At 43.2% G+C, this 24,383-nt stretch overlaps 1 protein-coding gene, 1 long non-coding RNA gene and 1 pseudogene across 4 annotated transcripts in view; 1 reads left to right on the plus strand and 2 right to left on the minus strand.

Moving 5' to 3' along the window:
* The window catches only part of LOC116071925, a 32,995-nt gene that overhangs the window by 8,365 nt on the left and 247 nt on the right, over positions 1–24,383 (minus strand). The window contains exons 1-3 of one of the 3 annotated variants that reach the window (XR_004111237.1): positions 23,713–23,940; positions 21,691–22,314; positions 19,357–20,632 (exon numbers count right to left, since the gene is read on the minus strand). This is a non-coding gene — a long non-coding RNA (uncharacterized LOC116071925). Of the gene's footprint in view, positions 1–19,356; positions 20,633–21,665; positions 22,315–23,712; positions 23,941–24,383 lie in introns of those variants that run through there. The other 2 variants (XR_004111239.1, XR_004111238.1) reach the window with 2 other exon arrangements.
* On the minus strand, positions 6,476–6,735 carry LOC116071923 (annotated as a pseudogene).
* Tmem123 (transmembrane protein 123) overlaps positions 21,273–24,383 on the plus strand; it is a 32,193-nt gene continuing 29,082 nt past the window's right edge. The window contains exon 1 of the mRNA XM_031343039.1: positions 21,273–21,540. Within this exon, the coding sequence (XP_031198899.1) occupies positions 21,450–21,540 (91 nt within the window). The 5' untranslated portion in view covers positions 21,273–21,449. The remainder of the gene's footprint in view (positions 21,541–24,383) is intronic.

Below are 24,383 nucleotides of genomic sequence, written 5' to 3' on the forward strand. Positions count from 1 at the left end.
GGGGGGGGGGGGGGGGGGGGTATTTGGGTTTCTGAATTAATATTCCAACTAGGTTTCCAATATCTTCACTGCTATACTAGTGAAGAATGAAAAGCCAAATGTAGCATATCATTGGACCTTCACAGCATTTGAGTAGAAATACTAACACATCCTTCAAGTCCTGGACCAGGGACCAGGCCTTCCATTAGCATAAGACATGGGCCCCCTTTTCAGGTTCTTCATCTTCTTCACAAGAGAATTTTTTGTCTTTCTTTTATTTAGACAGGATCTCATGAAACCCAGACTGGCCTCAAACTCACTATGTAGCTCAAACTGGCCTTAAACTACTGATTCTTCTGGCTCCGCCTTCCAAGAGCTAAGATTACAGGTCTACGATATGATAGCAAGTATTATAGATAAAACAATTTATAAGCAGACACATGGACTGGGGATAGATCTCAGTTGGTACAATGCCTGTCTGAAAACAGACACACGCAAAAGGAACTTGAAGCCAGGAATGGTAGCACACGCTTGTAATCCCAGCACTTGGGATACGGGGGTAGGAGTATTTCTTCTGCTATGTAGAGGGAGTGGGGCATAGGTTTGGCAGTAAAGGGATGGGTGTCAGATGTACAGGTGTGTGAGAGCGGATTTCATCAGAACAACTGTTTCTTCCACTTCCTTATTTGGTGCTCATGTGTGTGCCCTGCCTGCTCATGTGTGTGCCCCACTTATTTTTCACTGTGGGGTTCTATGCTTCATTCAGTTGTAAAGTATGACTTCCTCTCTAACAAAGGAAATCCTCTCATAAGAGATCCCAAGTCTAGTCTGAAGCAGAATCCTGTTTTCTCTATACTTTTTTGTTGTCGTTATTGGGTTTTTTGTTTGTTTGTTTGTTTTGGTTTTGTTTTGTTTTGTTTTTCGAGACAGGGTTTCTCTTTATAGCCCTGGCTGTCTTGGAACTCACTCTGTAGACCAGGCTGGTCTCGAACTCAGAAATCCGCCTGCCTCTGCCTCCCAAGAGCTAGGATTAAAGGCATATGCGACCACTGCCCGGCTCTGTTTTCTCTACACTTAAAGGGTGCTCCTGCTACTGACTGTGCTGGTTGTAAAGGGTGTGATCTATCACCATCTATATAGATTGTAGCTGGCTATTGTGCTACAAGTGGTCAACTCAATTGCTATTTCAATTCTACATGTGTCTGTGGAGTAGGGTGCTCAGGATCTTTCTACTGGCTTCCTTCCTAAGGCTCAGGCTCCCTTTAACTATGGTATTAGAGAATACCTTAATAACTAATAACTTAATAAGTAAAGCTGTAGAGGAATTTTAATCCAGCAACATGGCTGATCTGGCAAGGGATCACATTTAAAGACCTAGTCTGTGTGATCTGGCTGGAATGAAGCCTAGCCACACACCTTTAGTCCCTCTTGCCCTTCTGGGTCTTTTTCCTCGGTCCCCTCTCTCTTGGCAGTTTCTTCTGCTTGTGCTCTCCTCTCCCACTCTTCCCTTTCCCCTTTTCTCTCATGGTCAGGTTCAGTCCGGACTCTTCCAGATGCCTCTGGCTGTGCTCTCCCATATCTACAATAAAATCCTTCTCCTTAACCATCCTTGGATCAGTCATGTCCTCCTCATTTTAGTCACCTGGATAAGTCCCAGAAAATGTCCCAGACACATTTAATAGCTCCTTCCAGTCAATTGAAAGCCACCTTTGCCTTGGGACAATCCCTTGGTGGGCTTTAGCTCCATGCAAGCTCGCATGCAACGCATGCATTGTCTGTCTAGGCTTGAGAGCCTCAAGAGCAGATCCCTCACAACACTGCCCCACTTCTTTTTCCATGCTTCTTGTAGTGCTGCACAGTGTCCTTGCTTGCTCTCTGTTGATGACTGAAAGTGACTCCAGAGGGAGAGTTTACCTGGTTTAAGGATGACAGCATGTAGAGCAAAACCAAGGGAAGAATTCAAGGAAGGAGCCTAGAGACGGGAGCTGAAGTAGAGACTTCATCCATAATGAATGCTGCTTGTTGACTTGTTTGCATGCCTTCTTACTGATTGTGAGCCTATCCTTTACAAGTGAGCCATCTCCCCAGCCCTCAGAATGCTTCCTTATACAGTTCAGGCCAACCTGTCCAGGGGTGGCACCACCCACAGCAGACTGAGTCCTACCACATCAATCACTAATCAAGAAAATGCTCCCGTGAACTTGGCTAGAGGCCAATATTATGGGCATTTCCTCAGCTGAGATGCCCTCTTCCCGAGTATTCCAGTTTGTGTCCAGTTGACAAACACTAACCAGCACAGATAGTAAATGTTCAACAAAGAACTTCAAGATATTTTACTGACTTCATGTCACAGAGTCTGTGTGGCTGGCTCTCAGGACAGCTTCGGTTCCCAAGAAACTTGCTTCAGGGCCAGGTAGACAAGCTTAAGTGATTCAAAACAGTAGCTGTGCGACTGGCCTGAGCTCCACCCCAGAAGCCATGTAAAAAGTTTGATACAGTACAGTGCACACATTTGCTATCCTAGGATGCACAGTGAGATTTCAGAGCCAACTCTGCCTCTGACCTCCACACAGGAGTGGTGTGAACACACACCTATGTATGCATATGTGTGCATACATACACACATACACAAACACACTTTAAATAAATTATTTATTTGAAAGACAGAGACACAGAAAGAAAGAAAGAAAGAAAGAAAGAAAGAAAGAAAGAAAGAAAGAAAGAGAGAGAGAGAGAGAGAGAAAGGAAAGGAAAAGAAAAGAGAAAAGCTAGGAAACTTGGTTCAGAAGCCAAAAACAATTTCCAGTCATTTGAGGAGTAAAGACGTGGCTTGGCACTTAAGAACACATCTTATTCCTCCAGAGGACCCTAGTTCAGTTCCCAGCTCCCACACCAGGTGACTCACAGGCACCTGGAACCCCCCCTGCAGAGTATCTGACATCCTCTTCTGGCCTCTGCAAGCATTCACACACACATGGTAAACACATAAAGGCACATGCATACGCAAAAGTAAAAATAAAAGTAAATCCTTACAAAGTCATTTGAGGTCTGCGAAGTGGCTCTGTGGGTAAAGGCACTTGCACCAAGCTGAATTCAACTTTCCAGAGCCCAGGTGGGCATTCTGGGGTACAGACTATCCTGATGGTATTATCTGTGGGTAATAACAAATCCTGTCCACCTTAAGTGGCTTTTGTTAGGGCATTTTATTACAGCAAATGAGAGAGAAAATTAAGATTATATGTATCTTAGTTAAGGTTTCGTTGCTATGAAGAGACACAATGACGAGGGCAACTTTTATAAATGCAAACGTTTAATTGGGGCTGGCTTACAGCTTCAGAAGTTTAATCCATTATCATTATGGTAGGCAACACGACAGCATCCAGGCACATCCAGGCAGACATGGTGCTGGAGAAGGAGCTGAGAGCTCTGCATCTTGATCGGAAGGCAGCCAGGAGAAGACTGTCTCTCAGGCAGCCAGGAGGAGGGTCTCACTGCCCAATCCCACAGGGACACACTTCATCCAACAAGGCCACACCTCCTAATAGTGCCACTCCCTAGGCCAAGCATATACAAACCACCACAATATGTAATAAACACACTGTGTAATATATAATATACAATATAAAGTTGTATTAGTAATTAAGTTTGAAATAAAAATAATTATATTTGCCTTTACCAAAAGTCTTCGTCAGTGTTCTATTGCTCTGAAGAGACACCATGACCAAGGCAACTCTTATAAAGGAAAACATTTAACTGGGTATTGCTTACAGATCCAGAGGCTTAGACCATTATCATCACGGCAGAGAACATAAGATGTACAGTCCTCAGTATCCTGATTCACAGGTGGGAGGTGGGGAGGAGAAAGAGAGAGAGAGAGAGAGAGAGAGAGAGAGAGAGAGAGAGAGAGAATGAGACTAGATGCTCTTAAAACCTCAAAGCCCCTCCCAGTGACACAGCTACTCCCATAAGGCCCCACCTCCTAATTCTTCTCCTACAGTTCATCTACTGGGGACCAGTATGCAAATGTATAAATCTGCCGGGGTGGTTCTTATTCAAATCACCACATCAGCACTCAACAGAAGTCAAGACTACTTGGAAAGTTACAGCCAGTGAAATGGACTTATCTTATGAATTTATTGTCATTCAATAAATTCTGACATTGTAGAAATAAGAACACAAACATGTCTGTTTTTCTGACATGACATGCTCATGACACTGTTAGACATGGAGATTGTTAAGGGAAAAGTCTAGGCTCCAGTTATCTCAATGGTTAGATTCTGCCACTCATTTCCTATGTGCCAACTAAAAAGACACCTAATGTGAGAAGTAGAGAGAATGGCTGGGATCAGTGTGGCTACACTGGGAACAGAAACAGTGACCACACGTTTGTTTTCAGCATTCTGACATGAGCTTAGTTTAATAGTGAAAGGTTTATATAATTAAGCATCCCTGGTGCATCATCCCTGATGAGCTGATGATGGATGTAGTCCCATCCATCATCAGCTCATCATTGTCAGAGCTACCATCTGCTAGAGAGTAGAACAAATTGTTAATCTGTTAATCACTGTTACTATCCAAGGGGACCAACTTGACTCCTTTCAAGATGGTGACTTCTGATCCCAGGTGAAGCACGACCCTTTGGATAATTGCCCTCCCCCAAGAAAGGCTCTGTTCTCTGAGGCTTTTGCTCTCCTTGGAGTTCAAGGCACTGCATATTTGGACAATGACTTTATTTTTGTGCTTTCAGCCTTGAAAGGGAAAGGTTAGGTAAACAAACACTCAAGAAGATGACTCACTGAAAGCCATGCTAAGAAGATGGGGAGGGATAAGTATCCCCTTAAGGAGACAGTGTCCACTTGCTACCCAGAAGCCCCTCCCCGTGCAACACCGGCAGAGCTTCCATCACACAGCATTGTGGTCTGTCTGCTTTTCAGAGTTCCTCAGAAAAGGGTTGACTTCTCCCCTGTCTTCCTCTCTTTTGCTTTCATGACCAAAGTCTTGGCATGCTTTCCAGACACTGGTCTTTCTTGTTCTTTTTCTCTGAAGCTCCCTCCCCTTCTACCACACACTTAGCCTTTACTATGAAACTGTCTGCTTTCTTATTTTTTAAAAAGGCTTACTTTACTATTTTTAATTATGTTTATGTGCATGTGTCTGTATGTGGCTATATGCACACAAATGCTGGTGCCTGTGGAAGCTAGAAGCCTTGGAGGCCCCCAGAGCAGTTGTGAGCTGGCCCGTGTAGATACTAGCAAAATTGGATTCTCTGACAGAAAGAATAGTATATGCTGTTTGTTTGGTTTTTGGTTTGGTTTTTTTGGGTTTTTTGGTTTTTCGAGACAGGGTTTCTCTGTATAGCCCTGGCTGTCCTGGAACTCTCTCTGTAGACCAGGCTAACCTCAAACTCAGAAATCCACCTGCCTCTGCCTCCCAAGTGCTGGGATTAAAGGCGTGTGCCACCACTGCCCGGCTTATATGCTGTTAACCAGAGCCCTCCAGCCTCTGCCTGCTTTCTTCAGGGTATAGGGGCAGCACATTTTTTCCTGCCCAGGGATTGCTCTGTCCCAATCATTTGGGTGCTCAGACCCGTGAGGATGAAAGGAACATAATATACACCCAGGCATCCCTTAAGGACCATTGACTTCTGCTCTGGAATGCGGGAGAGATAAGAACAAGACAATGGACTGGGAGTATTAAAAGTTGTCTCTGCCTCTGTAAAACCTGTTTATCATTATGGGAAAGGATGAAGTGGTCTTCTTACTACTAGATAGAGAGAAGACAACTCAGGGAAGTAAAAACTATTTTTCTCGCTCAGCTGTGAATTCCATGGATATTTGTGATGCATACCTTTCCGGTGGCTGCTCTTGAGACTCCCCGTAGCCTCCACTTCCAAACCTCATGCTGTTTGGCTCTAAGACTGCCTTCCCACTAGCAGAAAGAATAACTCACTTAACCTAGATTTGAATTGAGTCCAAGTCACAGATTTCTCCCAGTGGATTAAATGCCACCCCACTTGCCCATCCATAGTTTATCTCTCAGACTCTAAGAAGATAATCCTCAAGCTTCCACCTGAGCATAGTTCTAAATTATTTCATTAATGAGTCTAGACTCCCAAAGAGGGAAATTCGATTTTCCCTAAGACAATACTGCATATCTCCATGTGCATTTTTAAACATTTACTAGTCTTTTTGTCAGTTTCACATCGTACACCCCAACCCCACTCATCTCCCCTACCCTCAGTACCCAACCAGAGTGTGTGGGGGCGGGAAATCTCATTGTGGAAGATGTAGTGTGTCCTGTGTACCATAGCATAGCCCCTTACCCATACTTTTCTTTTTGTCCATAATTAAAACTTTATTGAAAAACTGACATCAAACTAGGAGATCATTGTTGTAGACTTTATAAAATCAAACAATAATTACATTGTCTCGGTAGAATAACTGAAGTTGATAAGGCTTTCTGTGAAAAGCACAAATTCAGGAACTTGCATAGATGATTAGTGTTGCTTTCTTCTAAATGAACGGACTTCTGTGAGCCTGGCTTTTCCTCCTTGGGCTGGCACAACACAGTTGAACAACCCACACAAAGAACGGCTGTCTGAGCATGGCTGAAAACTGTAGTAATCTTGTAGCAACCTGGACATTGCACATCCATGAAGTAAGAATTTGGGCTCTGAACCAGCCATTTCTTCTTATGTTTTTTCTTCTCCTTTTCCAAGGAAGGGTGTAATAGTTCTCTAGCCAGAGGCATGGTGACGGCTGCTCCAGATGGCTGAGATGAAGTGCTTGTTTTCAAACCTTGCCCATACTTCCTTGTTTGCAAATGTCATTGCAATTCATTATGATGAGTTGTTGGTCTGCTACCATATCAATACCTTATCAATGGTCACTGGGACTCCTCTTGAATATCTCCTTGTTGTCCTGTGTCCTGGAGACCCTGTAGCTTTGGATCTGTAGGACCAGTCCCTTCACACACTCTTATCAGTTTAAAGCCCTGAATCTGGGCCTGAGAGGTATCTGAGCTGGTCAGCTCTGCAGGTTCTCCCACACCCACAACATCAGGGTGAACTCTCTGCCCTGCCCTGCCCTGCCCTGCCCTGCCCTAACCTGCCCCTGCTGGTCCATCCAATGCCACTGACAGCAGGAGGCAGAGCCAGGTATCCCACTCCCATGCCCTTGGGCTGGTTCATCCTGAGCCCATGCCATCAGGGCCAGCTCTACTGGGGCAGGGCCAGCTCTACTGGGGCAGGGCCAGTTCTCCCAGTCTCATGACCCAAGAGCCAGCCCTCCAGCCTGCCATAGGTAGCAAGGGATGAAGGAAAGAAGGAGGGCATCTTTTCCTCTTCCCACTGCACACTCTTTTTTAATTTTTTTAATTTGTTTTTATTTTAAATATGTGAATACAGTATGGCTGTCTTCAGACACATCAGCAAGGGAATTGTATTCCATTACAGGTGGTTGTGAACCACCATGTGGTTGCTAGGAATTTAACTCAGAACTTCTGGAAGAACAGTCAGTGCTCTTCACCGCTGAGCCATCTCTCTAGCCCTCTGCATGTGCACTCTTAATGGGGACTTTATAACATCCAGAAATGACAGAAGGACTGTAAGATAGAATTTCAAAAGTGAGACTATCTTAGAATATGGTGTCTGGAGCTAACAGTGGAATGCCCAAGTACAAAGAAGCCTACTTGGTTTCCCTCCCTCAGCCACCACATCCAAAATTGAATTTACGTTCAATGCATACTCCCTAAATACACTCTTGCCATTTTCAAGACTTCCATTCTAGTTCCACCCTACACATTCTCCTGTGAAGGTTCATTTTCACTGTCCAATTGGCTGAACAGAAAATCACCATGGAAACACTCTGCTCGGCTCGTGCACGAGGGTGTTTTCACAGAGGTTTAATTGAGAGAAGACCCTGGAAGTGGAGCTCTTCACACCATCATCCATAAATCCTGTCTTTTTGAAGTTACTTTTTCCAGATATCTTGCATGACAGTGAGGAAAGTAAGTAGTCTGCCTCCTGCTCACTCCACGAGCTGGGCGTGGTAGTGCATGCTACAATCCTAGGAGGAGAGCAGCAGGGTCTTTGAGTCTGAAGCCAGCCTGAGATACACAGAGCATACCAAAGATTATAGGGCAAGACCCTATCGTTTTGTTTTAAGCAAAATAAAATAAAACCAAATAGTAATAAATCATAGCCTCACTTGTCATCCCTTGAATCACTTCGAATGCTTCTTTTTAAATGTTTGCAATGCTAGGTTTGGGTCCACGAGCTTCCCCAGTGCTAACTAGCCACCAACCATTGAGCCCTATTCCAAGCCCCCGGTTTTTCTTCTAAATATTCCAGTTCCCATGTGATATTGTCAAAACACCTTCAAGGCCCTTGCTGCCCTTAGTCAGGAAGCCCCAGGCATGAATGCTTTAGTTCTGTCCCCTCACAGAGCTGGTGCAATATAAGTGAGCCAGGCTTCTTTCAAGCCCTTGGAGTTTCTATTTATTATAAAGTGCCAAACTAATTCTTCCCCAACAAATCACGGGTGTTGGTTATAGTGTGTGGGGGGGGAGGGGTAGGAGTGGTTGTTTTCAGCTGCTCAGCCTTTGGCTGAGTGAACACTGCCTATGTCCCAGATTGGAGACTGTGGCACTGAACAGGAACCAAGTCTCCAGCAACTTCACATCCTGTTTTAAAACTTCCTTGATAGCTGTTTTATCTGTCCGTCATCCAAAACCTGCCTCTGAGAAGTTATTGTGTAAATAAGAAGGAAGAAGAGACCCCCCCTACCTCCACCCTCACCCTACAAGGAAACTGGTAAGGCTCTTAGGAGCAGAGAAGCAAGAACTGCAGTGCAGCTAACTGCCCAAGGCCCTTCTCCACCCTCAGGTTAACCCACTGCAGCTACCTGGGACTCTCACCAAATTCCTGTAATGGGCCCAGACCTTAGCCCAACTGACTCCATGATGGAAGTACCATTCAGGCCATAAGCTCAGCACATGGATAACATCACCTGCCAAGTCAAAAACAAAGTCTGGGAAGTCTCTAACCTTGCCTTCTGGCTTCTGTAGTTCCACTTCCGGCTAACTGTTCTTGTTAAATGAAGTATACTGATGCAAGACATGGTTTTTGTACTTAAAAGTTCAGTCTGAGAAAGGCTTAGGGCTACACTGGGATTCCCCAATACCCTAGGTAGTTGTCAGCCAGTTAGCAAAGACGTTCTATTGCGTTAAACCTGTGTCCACATAGTCTTCTCTGGTGGACTCCCCACAACACTCCACTTATGGAGAAAGGACACGTTCAGAACCTTTATGCAACACTAGTAGACCCTAGCTTCATCTGTCAGACTATAATCCCACATTTCCTCCATTGCTTATATATCCCAGCAAAATCTTTCAAGCAGTGTATAATTACAATGTGATTACATTTTAGTTTTCTTCTAGTGAATGATTATTTTAAAAAACAATGGGTTTTTCAATACCTTTACAAAATATAACATTACATAGCACAGGTAAAGAAAACAAATTATTCTCAAAAAACCACATACTTGTTATACCAAGCAACTTGTTATAGATTAACAAGTGTAAACTAGCAAGGTAGTTTTCTCAGCCAGTTTCTCTTACTGGCAGGCAGCAATATGCTGTTACAAAGAAAGAAATAATTATTTCATCATCCATCTTTAAAAGTAATCTTGTAAGAATCACAAAAGAATCACAAATCTAAACTTTTATATAAAAATCAGTTGTATGTATCTTAAATCCTAAAAATGCACATCTACTCATCAGCAATTCTTAATAAATCTTATCAGGAAGCTGAGGGAAAAAATAGAATAAGAAATTAGTCATCCCAGTCCAGCCTCGGTGAGAGTCCCGTCAGCCAGCGCTGCCATTGTTCTTGGTCCCTAACCTAACTAATAAGACTGTGCCTTTCTGAACTTCAAATTGTTCCCTAAGATTTTTTTACATCAGAGCCAGTAGTAAAAACATCTCAACCTACCTTCACTAACAACTTTATTTTCCTAAAGGTGGTGGCTATTGCTGACAATCTACATCTCTTAGTTCTTCTCTAGGATGGTGATTAAATCATTAACCTACTCCAACAGCAATGCCTGAAAGAGACCAAGCACTGGTACTGTGAATGCCAGAGATACTGTCCAGTGAGGGAATTGAAGCCCCCTTAAAGTTTTCATAATTCTTAGATTAAAAAGGATGTGAGGGTTGGGCAGTGGTGGCACATGCCTTTAATTCCAGCACTTGGGAGGCAGAGGCAGGCAGATTTCTGAGTTCAAGGCCAGCCTAATCTACAGAGTGAGTTCCAGGACAGCCAGGGCTACACAGAGAAACCCTGTCTCAAAAAAACCGAAAAAAAAAAAAAAAAAAAAAAAAAAAAAAAAAAAAAAAAGGATGTGAGGGCAGCAAGCACAACAGAACTCCGTAACAGCATGAAGGTCCTCCAGGCCATTGGCACACCGAGGCTCACCTATGTGTGTGGTAACCCATGGGCTGCATTCCATGAGTTCTAAAGCAATTTGCCATTCCTCCTGCATGGCCCTCAGCACTTGTGTCTGCATACAAAAATGTATACACCACATATATACATAAATAAGTAAATAAAAAATAATAAAATGTGTTGGATTTCAGATCCAGGACAAGTGGCTGAGGTGCATATTTAATATACCAAAGTGGACCTAGCCTCCAGCTTCTCCCAGCATTCCTCAGTGCCTGGCTGTTACAAGGCAGGGCTGGAATACTCCCCCTCTATGCTGAACTTTCCAACCTAGGGCTGGGCTTCCTCTCGGCCAGCAGCTTTCCTGGATAGTCCAGACATTTGTTGTTCTCTCTCTGCACCTGCACTTTCTCTTTCTCTTCCTTCTCCCCTCTGTCTCTTTCTGCTTGGCAACTTCACTGACCCCCTCCTGTGTAGTGAACTGCCCCTAAGAGGAGCCCCCTATAAACCTGCCTTTATACTTTAATTTGGCTTGAATTGGCTCACTTAGTCAGAGAGCAGAGGTAACTTATCAAAAATGTTTTAAAGAAAGAAAAAAATGGGGTAAATGTTTCTTAACCTTTCCAGATGTAACACGGGAACCACTAAAATGGATAATGCTGAGACAATTCATTGAGACACTTCCTTTAAGGAGCCCGTACCCACAGTTGGCTTTCTCTCACTGGCTTGAACTGAAATTATTTTCTATACGAAAGTCACAAATCCTGGCTTGGTCTGAAGTGAGGTAAACTTCACAGGCTGCTGGGAAGCATGCTGGCAGCATGAAGCTGCTTCTCTGTCCCTGCCAGGGAGACACGAGGATTTCCGATTGACTCTACATGGAGGGTTGAAGAAACAAGAATCCCGAAGGACAGATGGCAAGATAGAAAACCTCTCGCAGCTGGGCAGTGGTGGCGCACGCCTTTAATCCCCAGCACTTGGGAGGCAGAGTCAGGGGGATTTCTGAGTTCCAGGCCAGTCTGGTCTACAGAATGAGTTCCAGGACAGCCAGGGCTACACACAGAAACCCTGTCAAAAAACAAAAACAAAAACAAACAAAAAAGAAAACCTCCAGCAAAGAAGACAGTAAGGTATCATAAGCAATGGGGGACTTACCAGTAGAAAGGCCCTGGGGCTTTCCTACAGCACCCAAAAGTTGGAAGTCTCTGCATCTTGCTAAGACACCTTCATTCTGAACACACCCTAGAAACACCACAGGGGGATCTTCCCGGGCAACAAATCCCTCTGCATTCAGACACAGCTTCCCCACATTTTTCTGTTCCAATGCCACAGACCAAATCTAGCATCTAAATATGATGGTTAGTATCATGTCAACAGAACAGAATCTAGAATCGCCTAGGAGATGACCTATGGACATGCCTGTGGGAGAGTCTAAACTTTGGTGAAAGACTCATATTATTTTAGTCATCTTTTATGTGTATGGGTGATTTGTCTGCATGTATGCCTGTGCACCACCTGCATGCCCAGTGTCCCCTGAGACATCAGATTTCCTACGACTGAAGTTGTTGACAGTTGTTCCATCATATGGGTGATGGAAGTGGAACCCAGGTCCCTTTGAAGGGCAGCCAGTGCCCTTAACCACTGAATAATCTCTCCAGTCTAGGGAACACCCATCTCAATTCCCTGGGTGGGGATCCTGGGTTTTATAATCATAAGACATGGAGATGTGAACTGACGGCAAGCATTCATTACTTTTGTCTCTTGGTTTGGCCCACCGATGCAGTGTGGCCAGCTGCCTCACACTCCTGCTGTTGGGACTTCCTCTGCCAGCATGGGCTGTAACCTGAAACCATGAACACACTGGAAAAATGGCTCTGTGAAGATGTCTTTGTCCTGTGGTTAATCATAGCAACCGAAAAAGGATAGAAACACACACGTGCCCCTCTCACTGTCTGTCAGGCTGGACTCCCAAGACTGAGAACACCCTCTGGAGCCCCATGTTAAGCCAAGGGTCTTGGTGAATGCAGAGGAGAAACTTGTCTCCCAGGAGGAGATTTCACACAGTTCTATTTAAGTGAGCATGTCTTTTTCCTGGCTCATATTTCATTTTTTTCTAGAAAACGGTAATAATATTACAGAAACTCCAGAAAGACACCAGGACTCTCCTTTGCTCTGATTTGGCCAAAGTGTAAACAAATCTGTTTTCCTTTAAAAAAAAAAATTAAAAGTGTGTGTGTGGGTACATTTTTGTGTGTGTGTCTTTGTAAGTGTGTGTGTGTGTGTGTGTGTGTGTTTGTGGGTACGTTTATGTGTGTGTGTGAGTGTGTGTGGGGGTACATTTGTGTGTGTGTGTCTTTGTGAGTGTGTGTATGTGTATGTGTGTGTGCATATGCATGCTTCACTCAGAAATTTGTGCCTATCAATGTAGCTGCCAGCGTCTTCAGGGTTGTTCAGCAACTATTCCTAACCACTGAGCCTCTTGAGAGCCTTTCCATTTTTCCTTAATCCATTTGCATCTTAGCTTCCGATGGGTTTTAGAATCTAAGATCCCTTTAACAGCACCACTTAGTAGTGTTCCACTGTCAACGGCGCTGAGCAGTGCTCCACTGTCAGCGCCGCTGAGCAGTGCTCCCTAGCCCTTCCCTTCAATCCACTAGGAACTTTTTTTTTTTTACTTACTTACTTATTTTTGTGTTTTTGAAATAGAGTCTAGCTAAGTGTCCCTGGCTGACCTGGGACTTGCTCTGTAGATCAAACTGGCCTCAAACTTGCAGCTCTGCTGTGTGTGACTCCCAGAATTCTTTGCTCACCTCCTTGTTATAAGTGAAAAGTCCAACTGTGAAAGCATTAATCTTTTGCTTTGTCTTGGTTTTTTGGTCATTTACTTTCCCTTTTACTCATATACCTCTAGAATCTTATATGATGCCGAACACAAAAGATACTCAATTCTTTTTGATTCATTGGCAATATACACACTACAAACATTATCTGAGGAAGACTGAACTAAAAGATGAGAGGAAGAGGCAGTCAGGACAAAGAAATGGGGAAGTGCACTTTCAATGCAAATTATGTTGATGTCTTAGCTGCCAGTCTGCTAAAATGGAAGGTACAGGCAGAGATATGAAAATGGACAGTATTTTGTTACATCTTTGCACAGCTTTACCTAATTTATAGCTATCACAGTCTCGAAGCCAGGCAGATTCTGATTCTTTCCTCGTGCAAATATTTACCAAAAAGTCATATTGGCCCACAGATGTGAGTGATTACCCATAGCATGCAGAGCAGATGGGTCCACCTCTAACATCTGCTCCACTGATTGTCTCTCATGTAGGCTGACTAGCCTCAAACCTTGTAGCCAAAGATAGTTTTCAATGTCTACACCTCCTGAGTGCTGAGATTACAGGCATGCAGCTACAAATCCAGCACCTGTTTCTTTTTAACTAAAAATTTACTATGGTGAATTTTTAGGCAAATACGATAGTCTGCCTACATTGTCAATTGGACTTACAATCACTTAGGGAATACACCACTAGGCCTCTACTGAGGGTGTGTCCCGAGAGATTTAAATGCAGAGGGAAGATCATCCTGAAAGTGACTGGCACCATTATGTGGACTGAGATCTTGCACTGAGTCAAAGTTAAAAGAGAGAATATGGGTGTAGCCGCCTTCTTTCTGTCTCCTTCCTGAGGATGTGTTGTGACCACCTGCCTTGTGTTCCTCCTGTGTCCTGTCACACACACATACGCACAAACACACATGAAATCTTTGTAATGTTTATAGAATCATCATAAAGCAGCCTCTGCTGTCCCTATGTGGAAAGCAACTCACATCTTGTCCTTCATAAATATTTTATTGTTTATTGTTATTTTAAATTTTTTATTTATGATTGGGTATAGGTATGCATATACAGGTCAGAGGACAACTTTGGAGACTTGGTTCTCACCTTCCACATTTTTATGAGGGAGGTTGTTAATCTTGTATACTTGTACAAAAATGTATTAGAACTAGGAATTTCAGAAAACAAAGATTCACTACTGTGCCTAATATATAATTTGAAAATAAAATAGGGTCTGGGCCACTGCCTTGAGCAGACCTTGGGTACAAACTCCACAGCCAGTCCCACAACACCCAGAGGAAGCTCCACTCCCAGGCGCTCTAACATGCCCAGGATCATAGGATTAGAGGTGAGGAAGACACAACATCTGTCCCAACACCAGGAATAACTGGGACTAATGGGACTCAGGCACACAGGAACTCCACCAGACGAGTGGCACAGGTTCCTTCTGGTCTGTATAGGCTAATGCTCTGAGCAGACTTTGGGCACAAACTCTGCAGTGAGTTCCACAATACCCAGAGGAAGCTCTACTCCCAGGTGCCCTCTAACATGCCCAGGATCACAGGATCACAGGATCACAGGATCACAGGATCACAGGAGCTTGGTCACATCAGGATCTCAGGGTCCCAGAGGCAGCTTGACTCCCAGGAGCTCAGACACACCCAGGATTTCAGGATCACAGGATCACAGAAACAGCTTGACTCTGAGGAGTTCTGACACAACCAGGATCACAGGAAGGACAAGTAGCACTAGAGATAACCAGATGGTGGGAGGCAAGTGTACGAACTTAAGCAACAGAAACTATGGTTACTTGGCATCATCAGAACCCAATTCTCCCACCATAGCAAGTCCTGGATACCCCAACACACTGGAAAAGCAAGATTCAGATCTAAAAATCACTTCCCATGATGATGATAGAGGACTTTAAGAAGGACATAAATAGCACCCTCAAAGAAATACAGGAAAACACAGGTAAATAGCTAGAAGAAGCCCTTAAAGAGGAAACACAAAAATCCCTTAAAGAATTATAGGAAAACACAATCAAACAGGTGAAGGAAATGAACAAAACCATCCAGGATCTAAAAATGGAAATAGAAACAATAAAGAAATAACAAAGGGAGACAACCCTAGAGTTAGAAAACCTAGGAAAGAGATCAGGAGTCATAGATGCATGTGTCAACAAGAGAATACAAGAGATAGAAGAGAGAATCTCAGGGGCAGAAGATACTATAGAAAACATTGACACAACAGTCAAATAAAATGCAAAAAGCAAAAAGCTCCTAACCCAAAACATCCAAGAAATCCAGGACACAATGACAAGACCAAACCTAAGGATAATAGGTATAGAAGAGAGTGAAGATTCCCAACTTAAAGGGCCAGTAAATATCTTCAACAAAATTATAGAAGAAAACTACCCTAACCTAAAGAAAGACATGCCCATGAACATACAAGAAGCCTACAGAACTCCAAATAGACTGGACCAGAAAAGACATTCCTTCTGTCACATAATAATCAAAACACCAAATGCACTAAACTACAAAAGAATTTTAAAAGCAGTAAGGAAAAAGTGTCAAGTAACATATAAAGGCAGGTCTATAAAAATTACCCCAGACTTCTCAACAGAGACTATGAAAGCTAGAAGATCCTGGGCAGATGCCATACAGACCCTACAAGAACACAAATGCCAGCCCAGGCTACCACACCCAGCAAAACTCTCAATTACCATAGATGGAGAAAACAAGATATTCTATGACAAAACAAACTTTACACAATATCTTTCCATAAATCCAGTCCTACAAAGGATAATAGATGGAAAACATCAACATAAGGAGCAAAACTACACCCTAGAAGAAGCAAGAAGGTAATCTTTCAACAAATCCACACAAACATAGTTCCACCTCTAACAACAAAAATAACAGGAAGAGCCGGGCGGTGGTGGCGCACGCCTTTAATCCCAGCACTTGGGAGGCAGAGGCAGGCGGATTTCTGAGTTCAAGGCCATCCTGGTCTACAGAGTGAGTTCCAGAACAGCCAGGGCTACACAGAGAAACCCTGCCTCAGAGAAAAAAAAAAAAAAAGGAAGAAACAATCACTTTTCCTTAATATCTCTTAATATCAAAATTAATATTAACATATCCTAAACAACTGAAATTCAAAAATTTGAGGAATTAGAAATTTGTTGGCTGTCATCCAGTGATCTCTCTAATTTGGTAATTGGAGAAACAGGTCCAATATTGTACAATCCATATACACTTTCTGCTTGTTTGTACGTGACAGTCTCTTGCTGTGTACCACATAATGGTCTCGAAATCATGCTTTCCTATCTCAACCTCTCTATTAGTAGGATTGTTTTTTGTAGCTGTCTTCAGAGACACCAGAAGAAGGCAGCAGATCTCATTACAAGTGGTTGTGAGCCACCATGTGGTTGCTGGGATTTGAACTCAGGACCTTTGATAGAGCAGTCAGTGCTCTGGTTGCTGGGATTTGAACTCAGGACCTTTGATAGAGCAGTCAGTGCTCTTACCCACTGAGCCATCTCGCCAGCCCCAGGATTGTTTATTTGATGTTTTTACACTATACTAAGGTTTTCAGAACAGCTTACATATTTCAAAAGTATTTATACAGCCAAAAAAAGTAGACAATTAATTTGTGAGGTGGTTTGTAAGAGAACAATAAAGAGACTGAATGCTTTGCTTATAATTATAATTATTGTATCAATTTGAAGGACTTTATACGTTACTCTTACTCTGAGATGAATGTTTTTCAAAATCATCACAGCCAATGAATCAGAATCTTACGCTCATCTAATGTCTGTGTCACCCTCCAAGCAGAACCATTGTTCATTGAAACAGTTGATGAATGACTTCATGGATACACCATCTTAATATACACACTATATATCTTTTTTTTTTTTTTGGTTTTTCTAGACAGGGTTTCTCTGTGTAGCCCTGGCTGTCCTGGAACTCACTCTGTAGACCAGGCTGGTCTCAAACTCAGAAATCTGCCTGTCTCTGCCTCCCAAGTGCTGGGATTAAAGGCGTGTGCCACCACTGCCTGGCACACACACTATTTCTTAAATGAATGTAGCCTGTTCCCTGTGGGCTGAGAATGAAGACAATCACTCAAGTCAAATAGCTTTGACCATAGCAGGAAATCTGTATCCAAACATTGTGCCTACAATTCATTCCTTGGCTCAGCAGAACTGTCAACTCTTAGCTTAGCTACTATGGAGGTAAAATCCTTTGGTGATGTGAGGGACATTGAAGTACAGCCTTATTACAATGAACTCCAATGTCTAAAAATAATTCTTATTTTGAGTTTGTACCACAGTAACAGCCAAGATTTTAAGCTCTACTAAAAACAAAACAAAACAAAACAAACAAAAAGACTATCTATTTATGTTCATTTAAAAAAAAACTAATAGTGATATATTATTTTAAAATATACAGTTATTGGGCTGGTGAGATGGCTTAGCAGGTAAGAGAGCCGATTGCTCTTCCAAAGATCATGAGTTCAAATCCCAGCAACCACATGGTGGCTCACAACCACCCATAATGAGATCTGACGCCCTCTTCTGGTGTGGCTGAAGACAGCGACAGTGTACTTGCAATAAATAAATCTTTTAAAAATAAAAATAAAATATACCTTTAATATATTTGGAGTTATTTAAAATTTACATTGAGAAAAACATATGTATTTTCAGTATTGCTGTAGACAAGCATCTACAAAAGACTGTTCAACTGATTGTAGTTTTATACCAAACAACTTCTATAATACTCATTTTTATTCTTACAATATTCGATAAAATTTAAAGAATATAATAAAATAAAAAAGTGAAAGGTATTGCAGGTATTGAAGGGGGTCTCTGGGAGGAGTGGGGGTACAAAAGGGAAAGAAGAATGTGATGTAATTCTATTTACTCAAAATATGTTTTTAAATGTTAACAAATTCAGATAAATTGAAATTATGTATCTTTTCTCATCATAATGCAATAAAACTTAAATAAAAAACCTACTAGAAAAAAAGAAAATAGCCTCTTTTTTATTTTTAAATAACATGAATTTTCACCCAGTAGCAAGTTTATTGAAAGCATTGAAATATTTCACTTAAAAATATATCAAGAAATAAAGTATATGGAATCATTTTTGAGATTCTTCCATAAAAATATCCTGTTAGACTTTAATGGTTATAAATTATAATGTAGTAAATTATAATGTAGGTAATAGAGATACATTTACTAGGTTACTGTCTTAGGGTTTCACTGCTGTGAAGACACACCATGACCACAGTAACTCTTATAAAGGAAAATATTTAATTTGCGCTGGCTTACATTCTCAGCGGCTCAGTCCATTATTACGGTGGAAAGCATGGCAGTGTGTAGGCTGACTTGGTGCTGGAGGAACCAAGAGTTCTACATCTTGATCCACAGGCAGCAGCAGGAGACTATGAGCCACATTGGGCATGGTTTAAGCATATATGACCTCAAAACTTTCCTCCATAGTGACATGCTTCCTCCAACAAGGCCATATCTACTCCAACAAGGCACATCTCTTAATAGTGCCACTCCCAATGGCCAAGCATTCAAACACATGAGTCTATGGAGGCCATAACTATTTAAACCACCAGTTTCATTTCTACCTTCTTTAGAACAGAAATCAAGTAACTGTTTATATACCATATGTGTGTTTGTATGCATGTGGAAGTCTGTGTGCACATGTGTGGAAGCCAGAGGTAGATGCTGGCTAGCTTCCCCTATCTATCTCCACTATATAGTTATTTTGAGACAGTGTCCCACTGGACCAGAAACATACCAACTGGCTAGCCAGCAAGCTGTAGGGACCACCTGTCTCTGCTCTAACAATAGGATTATAGGCATCTGACACATTTTTACATGAATGTTGGAGATTTGGATTTGGGTCCTCATGTTTGCACAGTAGACACTTCACTGATCAAACCGCCTCCCTAAACCCAACACACTTTAACCCCCTTCATTGGGGTCCATCAGCATCTATCTTGCTACTAAACAACTATAAACCCCATAAAGTTATAGTCCATTATACACTAAACATTCGATAAGTAGTTTGTAAAACAAAAGACTCACAGTGTCTGTAGTCAGCTGGGAGGACGAGGATCAGGTCATAAAGACCTGCCCAGATGGTTGAAGATTAAATGTAAAGGGAGTCTGGAAAGACCAATGAAAGCTGCACAGAAGGAAAGATCAGTAGTCACGGTGCAGAGCAAACATCAAGCTCTCAGTAGATGCAAGTGTCAACCTGTTTAAAAGAATGGTATTTATTTGAGAACACCATTGCAATGCGAATGTGTGTGTCATTGTACACTGGGAATCCTCAGGAAGTTACAGCAAGAAGTTTCATGTTTCATTTTGGAAATTTTGGAAATTTTTTGTTTGTTTTATTGGCTGTTTGGTTTGTTGAGTTAGGGTCTGATATAGTTCAGGCTGGCCTCGAACTTGCTATAAAGCTGAAGATGACCATGAATTCCCAATCCTCCTTCAGCCTCCCAAGTGATGGAGTTACAGGACTATGCCTCCATTCCTGGCTGAGAATGGTTGAGACAGGGTCTCACCGTAGATCAGCTCAGCCTGGAACTCAGTACGTAGCTCAGATTGGCCTTGAATTTTCAGCAGTTCCTCCTGCCTCTGTCTCCTAAGTAGTGGAATTACAGGTGTGCGCTGCTACACCAGCTAGGGGACTGTGTAAACATATAAGGTTAGATTACATCAGTACGCTTGAAACATTTCTTCTCCGCCTGGGAAGTCAAAGGCAGTGCCAGCAACTGACTTGGTGTCCGTTGAAGGCCCCTCGTTTCATAGACTGAGTTTTTAAGGGGTAAAATTTTTTCTCAGGCACTTTCATGAGGCACTAATTTCACTGTTGAGAGCTCTGCTCTTCTGGCTCGGTCACTTCTCCAATACCCCACCTCTTTAAATCACCACACTGAGCATGGGTTTCAACATCTGGAATCAGGGCAAACATTCATTCTGTATACAGAATGTTCCTTCCTATTCCATGTCTGGAAGCACTTGGCTAGATTCTTCAGAAATAGAATTGCCAAATCAAATCCTCTAAGCACACAGCTGTTTTTTTAAAGCCAGTGGTAGATGCTGGTATTTTCAGGTTGGCTGATTGCAGTCTCATATAAGTCTTGTAAATGTAGAGCAAATGGGCCTAATTCATCCATGATCATCACACATCTATAACAGAGAAGCTTTGTGGAAATCAAAAAGTATTTTTCATAACAAAGTTTTTGGTTCATCTTTGAAGTGCCCTGGATCAGGTGTTAAGAGAGCTGCAATACCCTGAGTCCGTCTTCCACATTAGTTGAGTGATGTGTACTAGCCACACAATTTTAGAATTCTGAATGGAATCAAAATGCAGCATTGACTTTAGGGCTTACCAGGGATTTTCCCAAAAAACTAGACTACAACACGCTGTTTTTGAGCAGGGTCTGCAAACTCTAGAAGACAGGGACCTAGGGTATAGGTGCTAAATTCCAACTGGTCTGCAAACCGCACCACCCACTCTACATGTCTTTCCACACTTGTAGAAAAAAAGGAGGCACAAGTGGAGTACGAAGATCATGATGGTTACTTTGAAACTTTTTTGAGTCTGACTTTTCTACACTCCTCTGCCTCTGCAATCATCCAGCCTGTGACTCCCTCTCTTACTCCGCACTGCATACACGCCAATCCGCACCCGAAAACTTCTATATAAAGGCTGTCTGTCTGTCTTCAGGACGTCCTGAGAGACGACTATCCCTCAAAAGGCAGAGAGAGAGCCGCAGCTTTCCAAGCACTTAGTCCGGACCACGCCACGCCCAAAGCCACGCCGTCACCGGCCTCCGAGAGCCCCGCCTCTTATCTGCTCCGCAGCACCGTTCAGAGAGCCACGCCCTCTCCAGCCCGCCTCTTTTCTCAGAGCCACTCCCTCTCTTGGTCCCGCAGCTCTTCCCTGCCCTGCCTCCTGTAGGCCACGCCCCTCCTGACTTTGCGGACCACGCCCTGGCCCCGCCCCAGGCCTCCTGGCCCTATCCCTATTTGGTCACTGGGGGGGACCGGCGGCAGCGGCTGCAGGGGAGCAGTAAGGGCGGAAGGGGACGCGGAGCGGTCGCGTGCGCGGAGGGCAGCTCTGGGCGCCGGGCGGTTGCAGCAGGCGCTCAGGGGCCCTGGAAACAATGGCGCTGTGCGCGCGGGCCGTGCTGCTGCTGGGCGCGCTGCAGGTGCTGGCGCTGCTAGGGGCCTGGACGGACAGGACGGACGCTCAGGGTAAGTCCGCCGGCGGAGAGGAAGCGCGCCTCGGCGGCCTGCCTCTCCATGTCCGGCGTCCGCGTGGAAAGTTCCACGCGTCCGCGGTAGACTCCGCGGGTGAAGGGGGAACTGAGATTGGGGTGGGTGTCCCACTTGCCCGCGGGCCACCTGCGTAGCGACTCGGTCTCTCCCCTGCTTGGGGGCGGCAGGCCGGCGTGGTGTGCAGAACTTGTTGAGTTTCCCTGGGATGGCCCTTCAGCCGAAGACTCAAGTTGGTGGTCCTCAGCCTTTCCCTGGAGTTCTGTAGCTGGTAGCAAGACCTGTAGATTGAAATATGTGCCGCAAAAACAGGTCTGATTGTCTACCCACACAGCTTCCTGCTGAAGGTACTTCCAAAATTCAAGTTGGATTCCAGGGCCAGTTCGGCTGAGTGGGAATCTTGGGTGTAAGCGCCTTGTTCCCCTGCGCAGGTGAGGCTTGTGCTCGGGCTATAGTCACTACTGCTGCGCCCGCAGCAGCCTTGAAGTCTCTCTGGTCCAGAGCCTACGACGTCATCATTAAGGTCATAACAAGATGATGTTGACAGTTTTCTGTGTTGGGGATTTTGTTTCTCTTCGGAACCATGACCTTTTGGACACTTATTTGAGAAGAACTCTGAATTTGTAAAACTTATTGTCCCTTGTCACCTACTAGGGTCCAAACGCTAGGGAAATAGTAAACTAGGATAAGAAACTTTAAAGGACGACTTTGTGATTTTCAGTTCAGTCCATCTGTTGTGTTTTTCAGTCTCACCTATGGAGAGATAACCAGTCAGTTTATTTAAGCAGATGATTTGGGCCCAACACCTGCTTTTGCTGGAATAATCCGGGTGAATTAAACAACCCTGTTTGTTGTGCTGAATTTCACTGTTTGTTTTGTTGAGTAAGGATCTCTTGTAACCCAGCAGCCCAAGTTGGCTTTGAACTCCCTGTGTGGCTGAAGATAACCTTGAACTTCTGATATTCCTAACTCTACTTTGGAGATTACAGGGCTTCTTCACCTCGGTTGATTATGTTTTATATTTGCTCTTTTGACTTGAACCTGTGACAAACTGGAACTGCAGACCTACTTCTGAGATCGGTTAAGGAAAGAATGGACAGTATAATTATGTTGAGACTCTGTCTTAGAGCAAATACTAGACTGTATGGGAAGAGGCCTTTATCCTACCCAGCTGCTTGCCTTGTGTGTACCAATACATCTGATTTTTTTCCTCTGGTGAATTACTGATTGAAGTGGAGTGCCCTTTTCTAGCTTTGGCCCTCAGAACACATTTTTGTTGTTGTTGCTGTTTGACTTTGTCACTATGCTCTGTTTATGAGCGCCTCACCTGAGAGGTTAGTGATATTTGGAAAACCTGAAATGCTCTGATGCCGTGATTCCATGAACTAATAGAACCAATTAATTCAGTTCTATAAAGATGCCGTCAAACTGTGCTAAAAGAAGGTGTTGTTAAGGGAATGTCGGGACCAGGCCTCTGGCTAATCTGAGGCACTTCTTAAGGCCAGCCTAGGCTACATAAAGGAGACAGTATCTCTAAAACTTTTAACAGCAACCCAAAAAAGCAAATAACTGTTGTAGTCTTTGTGTGCAGCATGTAATTAGTACAATTAGCATTACAATACATGGTGATTTTTTTTAACAGCGTTCTGAAAATCTAAAAGCTAATATTCCAGGTTCGTTTTCTGCCGTTGTTCCCCACCACCACCACTATGCTAAATTGAGATTTGTAAATCACCCTTCGAAACCTTACCAACCATCTCCATTTTATAGCGAGAAATCCTAGACTTCACACAGTAAGCTAACTTATTTAAAGTAAAACAAGTAATACACCTTTGACTTCAAAGCAGAATCCAAGCTCAGCCATTTCATCATCACACCACATCAGCTGTCCAGGGTATTGTAGAAAAGAGGAAATAATGCCATTGAACTTCTGGCTTTTTAAAATACTTTTCTGCTTGGCATGGTGGCACACACCACTAATCCCAGCATTCCAGAGACAATGCACATTGATCTCTTGTGAGTTTCAGGCCAGCTTGGTCTATGTAGTACCAGGATAGCCAGGGCTGTATAGAGAACCTCTATCTCAAAACACCAAAATAATAAAATAAGTATATTAATAATAATAATGATTCCAGGTGTGGTGGCACATACCTTTAGTCCTAGCATTTGGGAAGCTGTTAGTATTTTTTTGATGGCAAATAACAAATTCACTTTCAACAACCTCAGGGGAGCCAGAAGAGGAAGGATTCAGGAGGGCTTGTTTGAGGAAGGAACAGCTGATGATGTAACACTAGGAAGAACACATCTATGCTGGCTTTGCAGTTAATCAACCCGATACACAGCCAGACTCACTAAAGAGTTGAGTAGTTTTTCTCTGGGCCTCAGTTCCTGTCACGGCAAGACAATACTCCTGTCATAAAGTTACCAGAAGGCTAAGATGAAGGAAACTTATGTCTATAAGCACTTTATTTTGTTGGCCACAACTTGATACCTGCCAGACACATCAGACCTGAGTTCCGTCTCATCCCTTCCAGTGGAAGGTACAGGAGAAATAGATTTAACAGTTGCTAAATATTTCACAGTTATTATTGCTGGCTTTCTTTTGCATTTTAAAGGTTTTTTTTTTTTTTTGGTTTGTTTTGAGTGAGTTATGTCAGAAACATAACACCTTTGTGCCTCTTTACACAGTGTCTCAGAGTAGGGCTCAGCCTGATATCAACAGGATTGGTCTCTATGACAAGGAACAATAGTATTGCTTAAGCTCCCTTTGTGGGTTGTAATCTTTATACAGATTCCAAAATAAACCATTGAAAAGTTGCTTA

This window comes from Mastomys coucha, unplaced genomic scaffold (genome assembly GCF_008632895.1).
Source record: "Mastomys coucha isolate ucsf_1 unplaced genomic scaffold, UCSF_Mcou_1 pScaffold23, whole genome shotgun sequence".
Classification (NCBI taxonomy): Eukaryota; Metazoa; Chordata; class Mammalia; order Rodentia; family Muridae; genus Mastomys; species Mastomys coucha.